The 22,872-nt window shown below is 36.8% G+C and overlaps 1 protein-coding gene across 5 annotated transcripts in view; it reads left to right on the plus strand.

Moving 5' to 3' along the window:
- The window catches only part of DIAPH3 (diaphanous related formin 3), a 548,620-nt gene that overhangs the window by 153,416 nt on the left and 372,332 nt on the right, over positions 1-22,872 (plus strand). For 4 of the 5 annotated variants that reach the window (XM_029210108.1, XM_029210109.1, XM_029210110.1 and 1 more), the window contains 4 exons: positions 6,354-6,428; positions 6,511-6,580; positions 11,822-11,958; positions 13,883-13,988. In XM_029210108.1, the coding sequence (XP_029065941.1) occupies positions 6,354-6,428; positions 6,511-6,580; positions 11,822-11,958; positions 13,883-13,988 (388 nt within the window). Of the gene's footprint in view, positions 1-6,353; positions 6,429-6,510; positions 6,581-9,530; positions 9,690-11,821; positions 11,959-13,882; positions 13,989-22,872 lie in introns of those variants that run through there. The other variant, XM_029210112.1, reaches the window with a different exon arrangement.

Raw genomic sequence — 22,872 nt, forward strand, 5'->3', positions numbered from 1 at the left:
GTTTATTTGTTTCTAGGTATTTTTTAATGTCCTCTTTGATTTCTTCAGTGATCTCTTGGTTATTTAGTACTGTATTGTTTACCCTCCATGTGTTTATGTTTTTTACAGTTTTTTTCCCCTGTAATTGATATCTAGTCTTATAGAGTTGTGGTGGGAAAAGACAGTTGATATGATTTCAATTATCTTAAATTTACCAAGGCTTGATCTGTGACCGAAGATATGATCTATCCTGGAGAATATTCCATGAGCACTTGAGAAGAAAGTGTATTCTGTTGTTTTTGGGTGGAATGTCCTATAAATATCAGTTAAGTCCATCTTGTTTAATGTGTCTTTTAAAGGTTGTGTTTCCTTATCTACTTTCACTTTGGATGATGTGTCCATTGGTGAAATGGGGTGTTAAAGTCCCCTACTATTATTGTGTTACTGTCAATTTCCCCTTTTTTGGCTGTCAGCATTTGCATTATGTATTGAGGTGCTCCTATGTTGGGTGCATAAATATTTACAATTGTTATATCTCCTTGGATTGATCCCTTGATCATTATGTAGTGTCCTTCTTTGTCTCTTGTAATAATGTTTATTTTAAAGTCTATTTTGTCTGATGAGAATTGCTACTCCAGCTTTCTTTTGATTTCCATTTCATGGAATATCTTTTTCCATCCTCGTACTTTCAGTCTGTATGTGTCCCTAGGTCTGAAGTGGGTCTCTTGTAGACAGCATATATATGGGTCTTGTTTTTGTATTCATTCAGCCAGTCTATATCTTTTGGTTGGGACATTTACTCCATTTTCATTTAAGGTAATTATTGATATGTATGTTCCTATTACCACTTTCTTAATTGTTTTGGGTTTGTTTTTGTAGGTCTTTTCCTTTTTTTGTGCTTACTGCCTAGAGAAGTTCCTTTAGCATTTGTTGTAAAGCTGGTTTGGTGGTGCTGAATATTCTTAGCTTTTGCTTGTCTGTAAATGTTTTAATTTTTCCGTCAAATCTGAATGAGATCCTTGCTGGGTAGAGTAATCTTGGTTGTAGGTTTTTCTCCTTCATCACTTTAAATATGTCCTGCCACTCCCTTCTGGCTTGCAGAGTTTCTGCTGAAAGATCAGTTGTTAACCTTAAACCTTATGGGGATTCCCTTGTATGTTATTTGTTGTTTCTCCCTTGCTGCTTTTAATATTTTTTCTTTGTATTTCATTTTTGATAGTTTGATTAGTATGTGTCTTTGCGTGTTACTCCTTGGAATTATCCTGTGTGGGACTCTCTGCGCTTCCTGGACTTAACTATTTCCTTTCCCACGTTATGGAAATTTTCAACTATAATCTCTTCAAATATTTCTCAGACCCTTTCTTTTTCTCTTCTTCTTCTTGGACCCCTATAATTCGAATGTTGGTGCATTTAATGTTGTCCCAGAAGTCTCTGAGACTGCCCTCAATTCTTTTCATTCTTATTTCTTTATTCTGCTCTGTGGTAGTTATTTCCACTATTTTATCTTCCACTTTGCTTATCCATTTTTTTCTGCCTCAGTTATTCTTCTATTGGTTCCTTCTAGAGAATTTTTAATTTCACTTGTTATGTTGTTCATCATTGTTTGTTTGCTCTTTAGTTCTTCTCCATCCTTGTTAAGTGTTTCTTGTATTTTCTCCATTCTATTTCCAACATTTTGGATCATCTTTACTATCATTACTCTGAATTCTTTTTCAGGTAGACTGCCTATTTCCTCTTCATTCGTTTGGTCTGGTGGGTTTTTATCTTGCTCCTTCATCTGCTGCATATTTCTCTGTCTTCCCATTTTGCTTAACTTAACTGTGTTTGGGGTCTCCTTTTTGCAGGCTTCAGGTTCAGAGTTCCTGTTGCTTTTGGTGTCTGCACCCAGTGGGTAAGGTTGGTTCAGTGGCTTGTGTAGGCTTCCTGGTGGAGGGGACTGGTGCCTGTGTTCTGGTGGGTGTGGCTGCATCTTGTCTTTCTGGTGGGCAGGGCTGTGTCACATGGTGTGTTTTGTGATGTCTGTTAACTTATTACGATTTTAGGGAGCCCCTCTGCCTAAAGGATTGTTTTCCTGTCTTGCTAGTTGTTTGGCTTGGGGCATCCAGCACTGGAGCTTGCTGGCCATTGGGTGGAGTTGGGTCTTAGGTCTCTGGGAGAGCTCTCACAGATTGATATTACATCGGGCCAGGAGGTCTCTGGTGGTCCAGTGTCCTGAACTCCACTCTCCTACCTCAGAGGCTCATGCCTCACACCAGGCTGGAGCACCAAGACCCTGTCAGTCACACGGCCATGTACGTGGGGATTTTCTTACCCTTTGGGACGTTTGAGGTCCTCTGCCAGCATTCTGTAGGTGATCTGTAGGAGTTGTTCCACACATAGATGTATTTTTCATGTACTTGTGGGGAGGAAGGTGGTCTCCACGTCTTACTTCTCCACCATTTTGAAGGTCCACCCTAGCAGTAGTTTTTTAATGGATAGTTCCATTGTGAAATCTCTAGAAAATACAAGTTGCTCACAAACCACAGGATTAACATCTGATTGTCCTCTCTGTGATCACCCTTTCTGAGGAATGGGGACGGTAGGCATCCCTCTCTCTTCAAAAAGAGGGCTTCTAATAGTAGCTGCTGTCCGGTTAAGGTGTCCGAGAGAGTTGTTGTCAGTTTTCATTTCTCAGATTCGTCCTTGATGGAATCAAGACATAAAGTTTCCTTCTAATTTGCTGCAACATTCTTCCAAAGTCAACGCTTTCTGCCGATCCTCTTCCTGTGAAAGAAGTTGTGTCTGATGTACTGCACCCATATCATTGAGCTCTGTATCTCGATCTTTCAGTTCTCCAGTGAGCAGCTGCAGCTCATTTCCGTTGTTTCTCAATAGTGGAAATCTCACCTTCTCCCGTTATGGAATTTTAAGAGGTAGATTTTGTGTTAAATTAGTACTTAGCACATTACTTTCTGCTGTTTTAAAGCGTTTTTTTTCCCATTACACGTCATACTAATCTCTGTCATTTCTATTCACAAATAAAAAAACATTTGCCCAGTGCTTATTCATCCATGAATGCAGGTGTTTTAGTTAAACCACATAATGCCCTATGGCACTATGCTGTCAGGCACAGAATAAATAGCACAGATTTTGTTTCCTGAATATTGATCATTTATAGATCAGTTAATAATTTTTTTCCAGGTTGCTTCTTACATTGATGATGAGAAATTTTTCACTTCTGTAGAAAGCTATCGATTTTAATAAACCTCTGTCAGCACTGCAGACCTGCCTACTCAATATCACTTTTTTATCTTGAACATCTTTTCCAGAAGAGATAGGAAATGATATTTGCTCCTATTCTTAAAAATAACATTGCTGAAAATAATAGGGGTGAGGGCAAGGGTTTTGAGAGAATGAGTTTGTGAATGATAACTTGTTAATACAAGAATATGTTGGCCTTGCAAAATTTTTAAGAAAAACATGGAAACTTTTTATGCACATTTAGTTTGTATTATAATATTACCTTTTCAGTAAGTATTTTCATCAGCTTTCTTTTTATGTTTACATATTAGTGTTTCTTTTGTTATCAAGCATCTTATCTTCCTTTCCCTGCACCCTGTCTGACTTTCCTTGTTATTGATATGTTTTATGATGTAAAGTATAGTCTGGCTTTCAGAAGGCTGTTGCCAATCTCTCTGATATTATCATTGTCAAGAAATTAATTCCCACCGTGAGTTAAAAGGTTGTAGTGTAAAGTAATTGGGTATAATGCTTCTTTACATTCAACCTTAGTAAGTTTCTTTTATAGAGAATTAGTTCATATGTAATATGCATGAGTGGACATAAGTTTTACTTTAATGACTCATGTTCTGCATTGTAGAAGAGAGTTATTTAGTGGGTCCAGAAATAGTTGATTTGAGAAATTCTGTGGGTCCCAGTATTGTATAGTTAAATAGTTGTTATAATGGGGTGATAAATCTTCAAAATAGCTGTGTTCTATTATTTATTACTCAGACTTGATTTACCTGGATTGATATGCTTCCTGAATTTTATAGTGGGCTCCAACATGAGCATATCATGTGCAAGAAAATCTTTTTGTTACATCAACATAATTTTAAAATACTTTGTATATTTTATTATAAGGCAGTTTTAGGAATAGTAACTTTATTCTGTATGATGATTGAAGGTGATAGCAGTATGAAGAATCCTAAACCATTTGTATTAGCTTTACGATATCTTAATGGATATACTTTTGAATATAGAGATTGTTGAGAAACACTTCAAACAAAATACTGAAGTCTTACTGTGAGGTACTAAGACAGGACGGTCTGATGAACAGTCTGTCCACACATCTCAGTTCCAGCCCAAGCAAAACGTTCAAATTACTCCTTGCATGTTTGATTTCAAGCTTCCCTGTTGCAAGTGAAATAAGAATAAATACAGAATTGGATGTCAACAAGGCAAACAGTTAAGTGGGATGCTGTAGGCGTTTTCATGAAATATGAAAGCCAGATTTGAAATGCCTACAAGTAATCTGTGCGATGCTGATAGTGGAGAGTAAACTCTTAACTTTTGAAGTAGCATCCTGGTTTGAAAACACCAACTTATATTGAACTTTTTTTCTTCACCTTAGCTATAATAGTGATCTTCAGTCTTTTCTTTTACATGGAGTATCTTTCCTGTTTAAGTGCATTCTTGAATTAGTTGTTCTGTGGTTTTCATAGAGAAGAGATGAGTAAAATAGTCTGAGATGAGTCTGCCAATCTAAATGGCAAATTCTTTTCTTTGTGGGGGGTGGTTAAAATCAGAAACTCTGACTATTTGTAGGTGATTAAGCCGTGTTCACAGAAGTGTACAAGTGAAGAAGAGGGAATTTTTTTAAAAAAATTTTTGGTCACACCGTGCCAGAAATGTGGGCTCTTAGCTCCACAACCGGGGATCAAACCTGCCTCCCCTGCAGTGGAAGTGCCGAGTCTTAACCACTGGACCACCAGGGAAGTCCCTGGAATTTTTAAAAGAATATTTTTATTTTTCATGCAAATATATTACATTTGGTGTTTACTCTTATTTTCTAAGGAATTAATATTGTGTCTTAAGTAAGAAAATGGCATTATAAGCTGGTATGTGACTTAAATTTTTTATCTTTATAACATCCTGCTTTTGATTATTGGATGAAAGTTTGTTATTAATATTCCATTTTTCAAAGGCTACACACAGACACACATACACACATAAAATCATACATACAAACAAATATGTATACAAGCACATATATACAAACAAATACACATATATAGCATATTATATCTTTTTCTTTCCTCTACTTTTTGGAAGACTTATTGTTAACATTATTTTATTTATTGTGCTAGGCTTTCCAAATCAACACTGATTTGTCCTAAGGTGGTTTTCCTATAGTCAAGGTGAGCTGTTGTCTATTGGCACTGCTATCCTAATTACATACATACTTTGATTATATTAATGGGTTTAATGGAATAGAGGTGGTTAGGTCAAGATGAAAATATTTATTTAAAAATAATGATAGGGCTTCCCTGGTGGCACAGTGGTTGAGAGTCCACCTGCCAATGCAGGAGACACGGGTTCGTGCCCCGGTCCAGGAAGATCCCACATGCCGCGGAGTGGCTGGGCCCGTGAGCCATGGCCGCTGAGCCTGCGCGTCTGGAGCCTGTGCTCCGCAACGGGAGAGGCCACAACAGCGAGAGGCCCGTGTACCGCAAAAAAAAAAAAAAAAAAATAATAAAAATAATGATAAAACTCTTTTTAAAAGTACAACTGAACGTTGAAATTTAAGAAATTGTTAACATTTATAAAGATGTATTTTAGTGGTTTGGAAAATTCTCCTAGAACATGCTTTTACAATATTTTGACTAATTTTTTCAGTAATCTTTTTCTTTATGTAGACCGGAATCTTTTCTCTTTAAATATTGCTCCCTTGCCCAATTTCTGCTCTTTGGAATAGTCCAGAGTGAGGCTTATCCAGTGGTGTGCTGTTAAATGTTTAACAGCCAGCTCTGGGTGAGGGGATACTCTGATTGGCAGCATTTGCTGATTTCTGTAGTGTCGATACTTCCAACATGGCAGGTTTTAAGCTACTAACATGATGTCAGTGGACATGGGGCATGGAAGAGCTGGGCACACTCAGCTCTCACAAGCCAAGTGCAAGCTGGGTTCAGCACATCACTGGCTTATCACATCATTGCTCCTTTTTTCACAAAGATTATGAATCATGAATGATTTTACACATAGTGTTATTCTTTTATTGTATTTATGACTAGAATATAACAAGTGCAAAATATTTGTGAGTATATAGCGTTATTGTGATATTCCAAACTAGAATACTGACTTAATATATGACTACCCTTTCTTCTGTTTTTCAGTTGGGTGGAGAGCTTTGGACATGAGGGGCTTGGATTATTACTGGACATTTTGGAAAAGCTGATTAGTGGCAAAATGTAAGTATTGCTAATCATTATTTCTAATTAAGCTACATTTGCATGTCCAGTGATGATCCCAACATTGATATCTTTTATGCAGACAAGAAAAAATTATAAAGAAGAATCAGCACAAAGTCATACAGTGTCTAAAGGCCTTGATGAACACCCAGGTATGTACATAGGTAATTGTAGTTGTTCTTTATCAGTTATTACAGAAGTTCTTATGAAAGAAGAGTTATGTAATATAGAATTTGCACTAAAGTGATGCATTGCTTTGATAAGCTCTTCAGTATATAATGGAAAAAATATTGAAGTATTGATTTCTAGTTTTCTATCAAATCAACTCTCTCAACAGGAGAAACTTGGGGATGAATAGATCCTCTTCTGGTGCTTAACCCTTCATGTGCAGATTAATTTTCTTTTCCTCCTGTCCTTCCTCCCTACCTCTCTACATCCTTATCTGTCCTCTTTTTTGTTCCCTTCTCTTTCTCCCTTCCCTCTTCTCTTTTAATTTTCAGAAGTATAGCATGAATCAGCTTTGAAATCATAAACGATTATTAAATGTGGTCTGCAGTAATACTTATTACCAAAGAATTAAGTTGGAAAGACTTTGTTTTTATAGTCTAGAGATTTAAATTTTTAATGAAATTAATGTGAACAGATATGAACAGGTCCCAGAGGTAGAGGAGCAATGATGCTTAATGCAAGTACAGTTGACCCTTGAACAATATGTGTTTGAACTGCACTGGTTCACTTATATGTGGATTTTTAAAAATAAATACATATTTGTACTGTAAGTGTATTATTTCTTCCTTCTGCTTTTTTAAAATAACCTTTTCTCTACCTTTATTGTAAGAATATAGTATATAATACATATAACATACAAAATACGTGTTAATCAACTCTGGGTTATTGGTAAGACTTCTAGTCAAGAGTAGGCTATTTGTAGTTAAGTCTTGGGGGAGTCAGAAATTATACTCGGATTTTTGACTGCATGAGGAGTTGGTGCCCCTAACCCCTGTGATGTTCAAGAGTCAACTGTAATATTGAAACCAAATATAATATGGCAGGTCTGCAGTTTGAATATTTAAAGAGGATACATTAGAAGAGAGAAATGGTTTATGCTCTGTACTGAAGCTGGGTTTATCTAACTGTGTTTGCTTTTTTTCATACTGTTAATTGCAGAAATTAGCTCTATTCCATGCCATGTCTCTAGCTCTAACATCTAATCATATCTATCTCATGATGTGTGCAGTAATAATAGGTGTTTTCATTCATTAGACAGCGGGAGAGGAACTTTTGTCTATGTTGGGTGATGATTTGTGTTTTATAGCAAAACTGTGTATTTCTGATTAATTTTAATTTTTAATATTTTTGCCTTATCCTTATTTATTTATTTTTTGAAGATGTTGGGGGTAGGAGTTAATTAATTAATTAATTTATTTTTGCTGCGTTGGGTCTTCGTTTCTGTGCGAGGGCTTTCTCCAGTTGTGGCAAGCAGGGGCCACTCTTCATCGTGGTGCGCGGGCCTCTCACTATCGCGGCCTCTCTTTTTGCAGAGCACAGGCTCCAGACGCGCAGGCTCAGTAGTTGTGGCTCACGGGCCTAGTTGATCCGCGGCATGCGGGATCCTCCCAGACCAGGGCTGGAACCTGTGTCCCCTGCATTAGCAGGGAGATTCTCAACCACTGTGCCACCAGGGAAACCCTAATCTCATTTTTAAAATAAACTTTTAGAGAACTTCATATTTAAGTACTTGTACTTAAATTATTAACATTTACATTTCTTTTTATTAAATTCAGCAAATATTTATATTTTCTAATTATTTTTTAATTGAATTATTTATGGATTTTTCATCATTTTCTGGAGTTAAGTTTTCTATTTTTAACCAATGAAATATTTTTCACCTCCCTGCTTCCTCCAATCAGATACGATTTTCAGGGAAAATATCTGATGTAGAAATCACAAGTACTTTCTGTACTGAACTCACTGTTCTGTGAGAATTCGATTTTAGATATATTCTGTAACCTTTGTAGAGTATGTTTTAAGAGTGAGTGAATAAAGGAATCAAATTGCTCATAGGGAGACATCTTTTCACACTGAGTATATAACACTTGCTTTCAGGCGGAGTGGGGGGGCTTCTAAAATAAGAATATAGCAACTGGAAATTTCACTGGTGATGGGAAGGCTAAGAGCAGCGAAAACCCAGGAACATTTTTCCAAAACAAAGGGGCACGGGGCATTTGGATCATAATTTGATTTTAAGAATGTCATGGTTAAAGTGAAGTGGTATATAGAAGATAATATTCCTACTTGGTTTAAGACTGAATTGGAAAGGGAGTAAACTTTATGTATTTATATTCTAATTAATATAATGTGATTTATTGTTAAATAATGGATTATTTTGTTTATAGTTTATGTGGAGCTGGAATATATTCCATTTGCATTTATTACTGTCATGCTGCTATGAATAAAAAGTTACTGATACTTGGAATTATAATGTCTGAATTCTAAACATAATTATATGTGAAATTTTTTGGTAAATATATTTTTTCCAGGATTGGTTGATGGTTTTTCCTCTACCTTACTGTGCAATCTTTATAAAAGTTCATTGAATGATGAAAAATATAGGCTTTAAGAGAAAAAAATGTATGTACTAGTACCTTATTTGGTACTAGTAATTAATCATATAATTGATATTATGAGTGAATCTGATATCATTGTATGAAATTGAATTTTCTTATAATACTAAATTGAACTTTATAGTAGTGTTTAAATAGAAGAAGATTTTGAATATTTATTAGGAAGAAAATAAAAGTTAAGATGAAAAGTTAAATACCTTTAAATTAAGAGGTAGTCAAAACAGGGGTTTCTTTTTGGTCAGTTAACTTTTTGTGTTAAGGTTTGTACCCTCAGCGAGGGTGCCTTTTTCCTGAAGCCAGCCCCCTCCCTACGTTATCTCTGCTGCTGGTATTAACTCAACATGGGTAGTCATTCAGCACCAATGTTCATGTAGGGCATCTGACACAGGGATTTAGGGTATTCACCTTCCCCTGCCTAACACACCTTCAGTGGCCTGTAGTTCTATGAGGTAATAATAGGCCTCAAGTAAAATGCAAAGGGAACCTATCACTGGTCCTCAGTTTAGAACATTTGAGTTTTCCTAAACTCTGGAGTGGATCCTTGACATTCAGTGGAGAGACAGACCTTCCAAAATTGGTCACTATCTCTCTAACCTTGTAATAGCCTTCATTTAATGCACTTTAAGTGCCAGTACTGGTAAGTTAACTATTTCTCTCACAGAGTCAACGGGTTTAGTTTTGCTTTGTTTTTTTAAATAATTGAATGAGTAATCTTATACAAGTAGGCAGCAGTTCAGTCTTTAATTCTAGATACAGTAGTGGTAACCTGGCCTCATTCCAGTCTCAAAATGAGCACCGTACAATTTTCCATTAGCGAAGTCAGAGAATATTGCCAGTGATGCAGCTTTGAGTTCACAGGACACTGGTCGAAACTAGGAGATCAGAGAATGCTCCTGTTCCATTCTTGACACATGGTTTAGGGTCAGAGGGCCTGACAGAGAAGGTAGGTGGTATCCCTTAGAGGAAATCAGTATGAGTTGCTTTGAATGGCTGGAGGAGCCACAGGATTCTGATTCCAGAAGGGCAGGTGCTGGCTCAGGCCAGCCCAGAGTGGGGGAAGTGAAGGAGGAAGTGCTGAAGGCAAGCTTTGCTCAGTCTCAGGTTTATTAGGACAGAGCTAGCCCTTTGGTACTTGGTAATCATTGGCTGATTGACTTTTTGAATTGGGTCTAAGTGGTACACTACAAAACTCTGACAATTCCCTGGAATGATTGTCGAGGCATATTGTAGTCTCTGGCCCCATGCCTGCTTTTCTTTGTTTCCAGTTATGAAACAGCCCAGAGTACCACAAAAGTGAGCATTTCCTGGTTGGTTTAGCTGTTTCCTTGTAAACTTTTCCCTGTCACCAACAGGACAGAGAAGTCCCTTCAAAAATCATACCCTGGGGCCCTTGACCCTTCTGTTTGTATTTCCTTCTTTGTACCTGTGTTCTTTAGATAGTGGTTTAAAGCAAGTGCAATATTTCACCACAGTGTGAAGCTTCTTTACGTAAATGCGATATACAAGACAGGAAACTTATAAATAAGTTTTCATAACATTCATAACGTTCAAAGCATTTGGATTTAAGCTTGTTATAGATTTTATTTTGATACCAATACCTAGTGCTAATTTTGAGTTCGTAGGTCTGTAATTGAGATTAAGTTCCTTTTTAGTGCTTAGTAGTAATTCTAATCAACTAAATTCTCACTCTTTAAAAGGATCCTCTGGGATGTATGGTAGATAAATAGTACTGTTTTATTGCTTCTATTCATCCTCTGTTATTTGATACTTATCTTCCATAGATTGTAAGTAGACCCTAAGAGGTGTATACACCCTTAAATCAAAACACTAAGTCATTAACATAACTCCTATCTTCCAATTGAATGTGACATCCTGGCAGTAGCAAACTTTGGCCTCATTCAAAATAATTCCATTTATATAATGTGTTTACAACTGCATTGTCTTTCTGATAACAAAATATCGTTCAGATCAAAATACACATGTTCTTATGGCAGTTTCTACATGGTATCAGCCCGAATCACCCTTCAGCTTTTGCCTGTTTATGAACTAAGTGTTACTATCTAGGCCCGCACTGTGTAATGTGGTTGCCACATGTGGCTACTGAGCCCTTGAAATGTGGCTAGTCTGAACTGAGATGTGCTGTAAGTGTACAATACACACTAGATTTTGAATACTTAGGAAGAAAAAAAAAGTAAAAATATCTCATCAATAAATGTTCTATGTTGATTATATGTTAAAATGATAATATTTTGGGTATATCGGAATAATTCTATTAAAGTCAGTTTTACTTTTTGTTTGAAATTTTACATTGCACATGTGGTTCACATTATATTTCTCTGGGACAGTGATCTGTGCATTTATTTGTGGTACCTCTTACCAACCTTCCTTCCCAGTAGAGCTCCTCACGGCCTCAGTGTCTGGTTCAGTATCAGTCTGTTCATTTTGTATGTTCCTGTTGGGAATCTCAGTATTCCTCACTGCTTCTCTCTTTCTCTAGTTGGCCACTTATCTATCTTAGTAATTATCAGTCATATTGCTATAAAATTACCTTTGAGGGGTTATCTATATTTGATTCTCATAGTTCTTAATGTAAAGGGAATACTTCTATGAATTTTTTTAGGATGTTATGCATTCTTTATATTTTCTGGCTTTACTACATGTACACGTATATTATCTTATAAACATTTAAAAAATAACTACATTTCCTTCAGGGCATTATTTTTTCAACTAACCACTAAAATTTAACCTCTTATTTCCAAAATGTTGTAGTATGGCTTGGAAAGAATTATGAGTGAAGAGAGGAGTCTTTCTTTGTTAGCCAGAGCCATTGATCCTGAGAAGCCCAGTATGATGACGGATGTGGTTAAACTCCTTTCTGCAGTGTGCATTGTAGGGGAGGAAAGCATGTAAGTCTTCTCAACTTATTTCTCTCATTACATAATAATTTAATACAGTTTGAGTCATATAATGTTTTCATTATTCTATTTTAGTCTAGAATTTACTTTAAAAAATGAACTATACTTAAGCAGGTGATTTAGATTTATATTGGCTGAACAGAAATGTTTGAGTAGTAATTTTTCTCTCTTAATCAATATAGTAGTTATGGGCTAACATGTTTCTATGAAAAATGGATTTCTTCATTATATTTAAACTGTTCTGAACTCAAAACCTAAATAAACATTCTAAATGGAGACTTTGAAAAATATACAAATTGGTTCTGTTTCTTATTTATTTATTTACTTTTTGGATAGAATTAATTCAATAATAAGTGTGTAATTGATAATGTAATGGTTGAGGGTGCAAGGTCCTTGACAGTAAAGCACATACTAAAGTTTTAACTTTAAAGACATTATCCACAATTGCTAGAGCTGTAACTAAAAGACCATTACATACATATTAAAAGATAAATAAAAATAAACCTGTTTTTCTTTTTAAGGAAGATTAGTGTTCTTATTACAAGAAAGCATTTAAAATTTATTTAAAATACTTTTTATAAATGATAAAGATATACAAACTGAACAACCAAAAGAACAAACAGAAATGACCCTCCCTCCTATAAGGGTAGGCAGAGCCCTGTAAGTGAAACCTCCTGCACACATTTAAAAATTGTCCATGTAGAGGTCCTGTGGGGCCGATGACTGTTGCGCCGCTCAGTTTGGACTTAGTTGGAGAGTCAACAGGCACCACTCAGCCCTGGCCGTCTGCCCCCGTATGTAGCTATAGTGTGTATCCCTGGATGAGGCCATGCCTGCTGCAGTCCCAGCTGCAAAGCCAGGCCTACAGCTTCTGCACTTTCCCATTTTAAAAAGGCCATGTTAATTTTGGTGCAGAAACCTAAGTGTGAGTTTAATGTTGACACATAAGATACTTCCTGTTCTCCCCCAACTCCTTTCTGCTCCTCCTCCATCCTCCTCCCTTGGCTTCCCTCCTTCCTCTTCCCCCCTCTCTCCCTTACTTCTTGTTTCTTCTATCTCTTTTCTCTTCTTCCCTTTTCCTTCCCTATCCCTTCCTCCCTCCTTTCCTTTCTTCTTGTCCTTCTCCTTTACCTTCTCTTTCTTAATCCTCTTCCTCTTTTTCCTCCTCCCTCTTCTACTCCTCCTCCTCCACTTCCATATTATTTTTATTATTTCTTGACTTCAGGATAGGTCATCAAAATGAGTAAATAACTCTTAGGACTAAAGTGTCTACGTCCACAAACTGTGTGAGCTTTTACAGTATGCTGGGTACTGTTAGCATAAGCATTCTTTAAAGAAGTAGCAAGTATACTTCTTGCATAACCATTATTCTTTATATTTGACTGTAATTCCTTAGTACTATATGTTTTTGGGCACCAGAGCTTCATTTATTTATACTCAAGACAGAGTAGGGTTGTAGTGGTTAAGAGAATTTATATAGTGCTCACTACACAGGTTTATCATTTAGTAGACCTGAGACCCTAGACAAATGGCTTAACCTTTTTCTTCCTCAGTTTCCTAACCTATAATATGGCATAAAAATAATTATCCCATATTATAGAGTTCGTAGAATTATATACATTAAAAATGGTTAATATTTGTAAACTGGTTTAAATAGTGCCTGATGTGTAGTAAGTACTGTATAAATGCTTGGTAAATAAACATGATCATAGGGTTATTATGAGGAATAAATGAATTAAAACATGTAACATAGTTCATGCTTGATATGTGCTATATGATCAGTAAGCTACTTTTAAAATGTTATTGGTTGCCTAGGAGTAGTCACTCTGGAGTTTAGTAGATTAAGCTATTGTATTGGGTTATTTGGGTTATTTGCTGTTTGTAATTTACTTTATAATTTCAAATTTTCCAATAGCCTTGAAGAAGTTTTAGAAGCTTTAACATCATCTGGAGAAGAAAGAAAAATTGACAGATTTTCTTCTATTGTGGAAGGTCTTCGGCACAATTCAGTTCAATTGCAAGTAGGTTTCATGTTTATCATTCATACTGTTTTTTGTAACTGTTTCCTGATTGACTTATATTTAACACTGTAGTATGAAACCCCACATGCCATTTAATATTTTATAGCATTTTAAATAAATACAGAATTCTAACATATCATAATTTATCTTATAGATACAAATTTATGTACACCTATAATTATTTCCTTAGGTTCCTAGAAGTTGACTTACTAGATTTCTCTGTGAAATATATAATCATAGTCCATGAATTGTTATCTCAATTGTTGATTTTTATAATTTTTTAAGAAGTCTAGGCAATTGAGTGAATTGTGGCTTTTCGTTGTATTAGTTTTATATCTGAAAAGTTGAGAGTGTCCATGAGTAAAAAGACCAAGATACACTTAGAAAAATCCTTTCAAAGATTTTTTTTTCCTTTCAAAGATTTTTAAGCACTCCCAAAAAGTCACATTTAGACTTGAAACACTATAGTACCCAAGCTGCATGTCTAATATTCATTTAATTTCTCCCTTTTTTTAAAGACACAAGAATTTTATTGCTGGAACTATTGTTACAATCATTGCTAATCAAACCTAAGTATTTTTAAGGAATTATCGATGACTGATTCCTACCTTCAAATTAAAAAAAAAATTAATTGGTGTGGTTGGGACCTGGCTATTGGGATCTTTGAAAGATCCTCAGGTGATTCTAATGTGCAATAAAATTTGGAAAGCAAGGTGCTAATAGCTATGAAGTAAATCTGTTTCACACTTAATAGTAAAATATTATAGTTTTAATTTTTACTTGAAAGCTCTGTGTACCTTAGCCATTTAATTGTTTCTCATTGTGGTAGGAATGGAAAAACCAGATCTTAGTGTTAAGTTAATAAAAAATAAACATGGTATTTGAGGAAAAATCAGAAAATGTTAGTGACTGTCATATTAATAATTTATTATGACATTTCTGAAGACGGTATTTTGTGAATCTGCTTCTGGTGACAGTGTTTGTGAATGGTGGTGAGGAACCCTGTGTGACTGGTTTCTCGGGACAGTATGCAGACTTGAAGATCTGAGTACGTGTATGGTCACTATTGCGTGGGTCCAGTTCCTGGAGCTTCTGGAAAAGAGCTCCTCCTTCCACATCTGGGAGTGGGGGCCTGGGCTTTGTGTCCACCGCTGACCTCAACCCTGCTCCTTCAGTTCCTCGGTGGGCTGGGGTCTGTTAATCCATTTACCATTACCCTCATTTCCCTTTCCTTCTCATTTCTCATTGGCCCCAGATTTCCTGTTCACCACAGGACTAATGAAGAGTGAGCCTAAAAGAAACTGTGTAGAGAAAAGCTGAACAATTACTTTATCTGGGTTTTCCTCTAGTACTCATGTAACTTTTACTTGCACAGTGTTTGTGCAAATACCAGTAGGTTATTATATTAATTTTGGTAATTTGTGCAACTTATTAGAAATTATGTCTAGTTTAAAAACCTCACTATGAAATGTAATAGTCCCATACAAAGTTTATTCCCTAAGTAAAGACCTTTTGGTCCTAATGCATACTTTTTGTATTTAATGACACACATGTTACAGGAATGATGAAAACAGTAGAGTTCTGAGTCAGGCAGGCTTGAATTTGAGTCCCAGCTCTTCACATCGTAGCTTTAGTGACTCTGGATCAGTTCCCAAATCATTCTATACTTCAGCTTTCTCAGTTGCAAGATGGCAGTAATCTCAGTACCTAGCTCATTGTTGATGCAAGGATTACATAGGATATAGGTTTAAATGCTTAGTACGCTGCTTGGTTCATTAGCAGAAGCGTTCAGTAAATGCTAGCTTTAAAAAGTAATTTTGGTAAATTAAAAAAATAAAGTCAGTGGAGATTAAATGTGATCTTCATTTTTTAAAGAAACATTACCAGTGTTGATATTAAAATTGATACTTTACTATACAACCCAGCATTTAATGAAAACTTGCTAATGAAAACTTATGTTCACACAAAAATGCATGCACAAATTTTTATAGCAGGTTTATTTGTCATAGCCCCAGACTGGGAACAACCCCGTGTCCCTCAGCAGGTGAATGGTTACACTGTGGTACACCGTACATATAATACTATTCCACATCAAAGAGGAATGAGCTACTGACTTAACGCAACTTGCGTGAATCTTCAGAGAATTATGCAGATCGAAAAATGCCAGTCCTAAAAGGTTACACACTGTTGAAAAATGCCAGTCCTAAAAGGTTGCCCAGTGTGGTTTCATTTATATAACATTCTTTTTTCTTTTTCTTTTTTTTTTTTTTTTGCCGTACGTGGGCCTCTCGCTGTTGTGGCCTCTCCCGCTGCGGAGCACAGGCTCCGGTCGCGCAGGCTCAGTGGCCATGGCTCACGGGCGCAGCCGGTCCGCGGCATGTGGGATCCTCCTGGACCGGGGCACGAACCCGCGTCCCCTGCATCGGCAGGCGGACTCTCAACCACTGCGCCACCACGGAAGCCCTATATAACATTCTTGAAATAACCAGATTATAGAGAACAGTTCTCTAAGAACAGTTTACTGCTTTACTGGTTGCCAAAGATTTGGATTCGGGTCCGGGAAAGTGTTGGGTGTGGCTGTAAATAAATAGCAGGAAGGAGTGTCGTGCAATTAAAGCAGTTCTGTATCTTGATTGCGGTGACGGTTACACAAATCTATACATGTGATGAAATTGCATAGAACTGTACACGCATACACAGATGAGTGTAAAGCTGGTAAAATCTGAAAAAGCTCTGTGGATTGTACCAATTTCAACTTCTTGGTTTTGGTATTGTACTATAATGATGCAGGATGTTACCAATGGGAGGAATTGTGTGAAGAGTACTCAGGACCAACCTGTACATATTTTTTTTTTTTCAACTTCCAATGAATCTATAATTATTTCAAAATAAAAGTTTTAAAAAATCTTGATAAAATTGGGCTTCCAACTTTTTTTTTTTTTTTTTGCGGGCCTCTCACTGTTGTGGCCTCTCCCGTTGTGGAGCACAGGCTCTGGACGCGCAGGCCCAGCGGCCATGGCTTACGGGCCCAGCCGCTCCGCGGCATGTGGGATCCTCCCGGACCGGGGCACGAACCCGTGTCCCCTGCATCGGCAGGCGAACTCTCAACCACTGCGCCACCAGGGAAGCCCCCAACTTTTTTTACAACATTATTACATCATTTGATGTTTGAAAGCTGTGAGGGAAAGGATAAAGAAGGGCTCTTTAAGAACAAAGTCAAGTTTTGCCTAGGTAAATGACATGATTGACTCATTAATTGGAAAGTTTGACTATTGCAACCTTAAAATTCTTGGTTATTTGGCATATTAAATTTGTTTTGGCTACCAGACATTAAACTAAATCTATTTGGTCTTTTAAAATCCTGATTACTGTGTGAACTTGAAGGCAAACTGCATGAGTCAAAAAAATTCTTGGGTAAATTTATTCATTTCTATTATGGGTAGTTACTCTGATTTTACTGAAGGTGCTAAGTTATGGAAAAATAACTTTATAGTTACGATAAAATATGATAAAAAGAACTATTAATTAAAAACTATAAATTAAGGTTACTATTCCATAGAAGACAGTAAGACTTGAAGAAATGAAAATATATTCGTCTAGAGAATTGATATAATTTTGAAATGATTTTTTTAACAGTTTTATTGAGATAAAATTTATTCATTTAAAGTGTACAATTCCATGTTTTTTTATGTATATTCAGAACGGTGCAATTTTCACCACAGTCAATTTTAGTACATTTTCATCATCCCCAAAAGAAAGCCCTCATGCCCTGGCCGTCACCCCTCGGTGCCCTCATTATCTCTAGCAGTGGGCAGCCAATACTCTACTTTCTCCCTCTATAGAGTTTCGTATTCCAGATGTTTGGTATCAGTGAAATCACAGAGTATGTGGTCTTTTCTTCCTTCTTTCACTTAGCATAGTATTTTCAAGGTTCATCCATGCTGTAGGATGTATCAGAGCCTCATTTTGTTGTGGTTGTTGTTGATGCCGTATATGATGCTGCTGTATGGTATCCGGCATTTCGTTTATCTGTTGTCAGGTGGTGGGCATGTGGACTGTTTTAAACTTTTTGGTTATTATGAACAATGCTACTGTGAATATTTGTGGGGACATTTCTTTCTTAATGACGGCTTATTTGCCATATTTAGTGTTAAGGCATTAAGGGTGGAGAGGAGGGGCTAGCAGCAGCCTCTTTCTGGACAGCTGTGGAAATTGCTTGAGGAATTTTTATCAGGATACAGGTGGCTGATTATATTAGCTTTTATGAAACTAATTGCTTAAGTTGTAATTAAGTATATTTTCTGTTACACTTAGTGTCATTATTTTTTGATGTCCTATAAACACTATAATTTCTTGATAGAGTTTTTAAAGTTTAATTTTCAGTGAGAAGTGAAAGGTCATTTTAGCATCATTTAAATTCATTTCTTGTGAATTGTTCTCAATTGAACAATTCAAAGAATTGTTCTCAATTCTAATATTCCCTACTGAACCATTTTGTTGTGTGTTTATACTCTAATGGATGTTTCTTCTTCCTGTTAAGTCAAATGTATGAAATAGCTAGCAGGTAGCAAGCTTAAGTTAAGAGTAAAGTTATTGTTTTCCTGATAGCTAACTTAGGGGGAAAAAAGTAAGTAGATTCTCTTTTCTGGGGTTGCTAATTCTATTTCCTTTAAAATGATCAAACAGTACTTTAGTAATATCTAAATACTTTTCTCTCTGGGTGTTTCTAAAGTTAACAAAAATAAAAAAAATGTTTTAGAACTAGCTGATTATCAATTTTCCCGTAAAGCTATTGCTCTAAGTACCCATTTTATTCCATTAGCTCTTTAAGTTGCATTTATTAAAATGTACTAGTCAGGGGTGATATTAACAAATGAAATTAAAAATAAAACTTGTTTGTCTCTGAATAAAATAGAAACAAATTGTTTGCTTTTAAATTGGAGAAAATGGGAGATAGTAAAATTAAAAAATTCCTCATTGTTCTCTTAGTGCAAAGTATATTTATTCCAAAGTACTTTTTAAGGGAGGATTGTTACATTTACTTAAGTCTGCTAATAATAATGATGAAGATAACGTGACTACCTCTGATTCTGATAGGGTCCAGTCTTCATGTGTTTGATTAGCTCCTTGTGTTGCTTGGGTCTTCCTTAGAAGAGGGTTGGAATAATGTGAGTGCACCAATCTCTAGTATCTGTCACACTTTGATTTTCATTGTTATTTTCATTTCTATCCTCTTATTATTATATTTTCTTTCTATGTGTGTCTTCTTTCTTCTCTTGTTAGAGCCATACTTTGCTAGGGTGTCAGAAGCATTATCTAGATCCTAAAGAGTTTGTTCAAACCCATGTTGTTGGGCACAGGGCTGGTGGGATTGTGGTAGATTTTTGTCAGGAAAGGAATCAAAGTGTGGGAATCCTGGAGTTTTTGGGGTTGGCTATTTGACTTTTCCTCTGCATCTGTGTCCTCAGTGACGGCACGCTGTACCTTCCCTTCCTATGGTGTCTTCCTGGACTCTTGGAGTGTCAAGAACACAAAGGATCTGTGGTTTTATGCCACTTGTAAACTACCGTGTTAGTCTGCCACACTTGTATGGGTGCTGCTGTCAAAAGACACGAACTCCTAGGTCAAAAACAAAGGACTTCAGTTACCTACAGCCATAGCAGTAGCTCAAGTATCAGCTTTGTCAACCCCAGTTTCCAGTTTCAGTGGGTTGTGTTATAGGGACGACACCCTGAGCTTAGAGAATCCAAGTCTGCTATCATGGGCAGCAGTTACTCTGACTGATACAGGCTGTGATGAGCTCCATTCCATTTGTCTCCCAGAGTATTTAATTAAGCCTGCTGGTCAGCAGTGCTTCAAGCAGCAGGTTGAGGCTGCCCTGCAGTACTGACTTCAGGCATGCCTTCCAGGTCCCAGATCCCATCAGCTGAACAAATCCTGTAAACTGTCAGGGTCTATCTTAGGACACCAGGAGGCTTTCTTATCTTCTTCTGTTGCTCTTTCACTCGGCCTGAGGTATTAATGATTGCACAGACTTCCCTTTGTTCAGCAAGGAGGACATCTGGCGCAACTCCTTCATCTGTAACAGCCCTGCCAGTGAGTGAAAGCTGACCTGAGTGCCTTGCAGGGCTGATGCAGTGTCACTGATTACTTCAGCTAAAACCAGGGACACATTTCGTATCATCTGTTCTAATTCAGTGACTCATCGTAGGGATAACTGTCTGCAGGTGCACGTATGTAGTGATCAGTGTTCTCTCCAGGAAACTCCCCAGAGTAACCAAAGTTCGCCTGGGTGTGGAGAGATGGCCACAGTTGTCTGAGGCTGTACGTGTGCTGATACTGTTTCCTCACACACCTGAGCATCTCTTATGAGCACCTCTGAGGTGTAAGTCATGGTGTTTTTGGAGAGAGAGGCATGTTAATGCCTGGCTTCCCCACAAGATACATAGTTTTGAAGGTGCACATGGTGTTCCTGGAAGGAACATGTTGTTTATAGTTGTTGGGAACCCCCAATTGGGATCTCTATCAGTTGGGGCTACCAGGTGACAGTGCTTTCAACAAGGCCTCCCAGCCAGCTGATAAATTTTTGGATTCTCAGTTCAGGAAATAATTGAGTCCAGTCTTTATTTTGGAGGGACTGTCTGAAGACATGGCTGCAATGGCAGGTCGTGTTACAGGAGCTTGGAGAACACAGATCTTTCAGAATGGGCTGTGGGTCTGCCTGCCCTTTTGCTCTGGAGGGGAGATGCTGTCTCTGTCTTCCAAGATGGTTTGCTGTACAGACATCCTTGACAAGGTCTTGCAGAAGAAAAGCCATCTGTACCTCTACTTGCAATACATGCAGAGACACAGAGAGAATTGCCTGGCAGCAGAGAGCAGACCGTTGCACCTCCTTCTGCCACCTTTTTGGCTTCTTTTCCTTCAGCCTGATGCTCCTGGTGTTGTTCCTGTATACACAGAGGTGTGCGTTTGTTGTACCTTGATGTTGAGTGAATGGAACAAAACCTTCACTATTTTCGGTTCATATGATACTACAGAGTAGTAGTACAAAGTACTCTGTACTTTGAAATATGTTACTTGGCAATAATCGACAAATATGACATTGAAACAGATCAGTTACAATGCCTTTTTGAATTTAGCCAAGGTTATTAGCTTCTGTTTGTTTTGTTTCCCTTACCCCTTAAATGCTCAAAATGTACCCAAGTTTAATTTTGCACGAGACCAAGCGAAGGTCTTCCTATAATGAATAGTCATATCTTGATTTACTGTTTCTTTTTGTTTCAAGTATCTCCTACCCCCTCAAAAAAGTCAATGTTAACTAGAGTTATTTTTAATATCAAGTAAGTCGTTCGCACATTTAATGAAGGATACAGAGTGTGGTAGAACGTTTATCTTTAGGATCACTGTTGGGGCATTCCAGAAGGATGCAGAGATCAATTTATTTTAATTCCTCTCTTTTTTTACTACTACTTTTATTGAGGTTTGCAGCAGTTTGGTTACTGTATCTATATGAATCAAACTGTTAAACATATTAAAATGGACTAGTAAATAATATGCCATTAAGCTAATAAACATTAAAGAAACAGCAAAATAATACACTAACGTGAACTCATATTGTCATGTGGAGCACACACCTACTAAACTAAAAAAAACATTTTTGTCCTAGAGTATACTGCCAATTTTCTGAGTCTGTGTAATACATTTTTTCACTTATGCTACAATAGACCACCAAAAAGATACACTTAATTCATGACTCAAGGTAACTGCAAAATTTCATAATTAACCAGTCAATTAGTTAATTATTCAGAGATTGCCGTTCAGGGTTCTGCTAGATATTAGAACTATAAAGATGAATGAAATACACTGCTTAAGTCCTTAAGAAGCTTATACTCAGGAATTTATAGCTGGCTAATGTTTCATATGAAAATTGCGATACTAGGAGTTTCAACAAAATGGGAGAACACAGGAGAAATTCATGATGTCTCGGGGGAGTGTCTGAATGAACCTTTAAAAATCCAAGCTCTTTCTTGAATCCAGCTGTTCCTGTTCATATAAATTAGGGCCTCTTGAATCCTTCAGTTTATTTCTCTGCATCTGTATGAGATATATGCAGTTACCTCAAGCTCTGACTTGTCCTCTTACTGTGTTCATTTACCGAATATTTAATTGGAAATATAAGTAAAATTATAGGACTTTACATATGCTGATATACTTCACTCTTTCTGTGTTTGTCTACATAATGTAGTAGTCTATTTTAGTTTATATTCTGAATTAATGCATGAGATTTTAAAATTCTTTGGAGTTTCTTTAGTTGCACTGGAGGCAAGATATTTCTCTATAAGCATCATTTACTCATTTTAACTTGATAATGTAGAATTTGATTGTGCAGAGAGAGACATGATTTCTGCTATGGGGTAGAGAAGATGAATAGCGGTCTGACCTGTGTCTTCCAGGCCCAGATAGTAAGTATTCACAGGTTCTGATAGGATTTTTATTTAAGTACTTTACTGGTGCTTGTTTCCAGTCTGAATTTAGCTTCCGAAGCTGATATGTTTTCAGTGTAGTATAGCCATCATTTTACATGTGAAAACATGTTATATTCAGGATGAATATGTTGACCAAGTGTGAACTTTCTAAAGAATGTTTGCTTTTGCTGTTTGTTGGATACCTTTTCAATTCCTTCCACATAATCGTGGAGAAAGCACCTGTGCTGGTGGCCTTTGAAAAACCTGGACAGGCCTGTGTTCGAGGCTCAAGCGTCACTGCTGTTAGTATACCTGGCATTTTGTACTTAAACTTGTTTGTCTGAAAAGGGTTGGAAACCAAAGGTTAAAGATGCATAAAGTGTTTATTTTTTCTCCTGTTTGTGTTGCACATAGTGATA

Source organism: Monodon monoceros, unplaced genomic scaffold (genome assembly GCF_005190385.1).
Source record: "Monodon monoceros isolate NGI ecotype Baffin Bay Population unplaced genomic scaffold, NGI_Narwhal_1 Super_Scaffold_8, whole genome shotgun sequence".
Taxonomy (NCBI): domain Eukaryota; kingdom Metazoa; phylum Chordata; class Mammalia; order Artiodactyla; family Monodontidae; genus Monodon; species Monodon monoceros.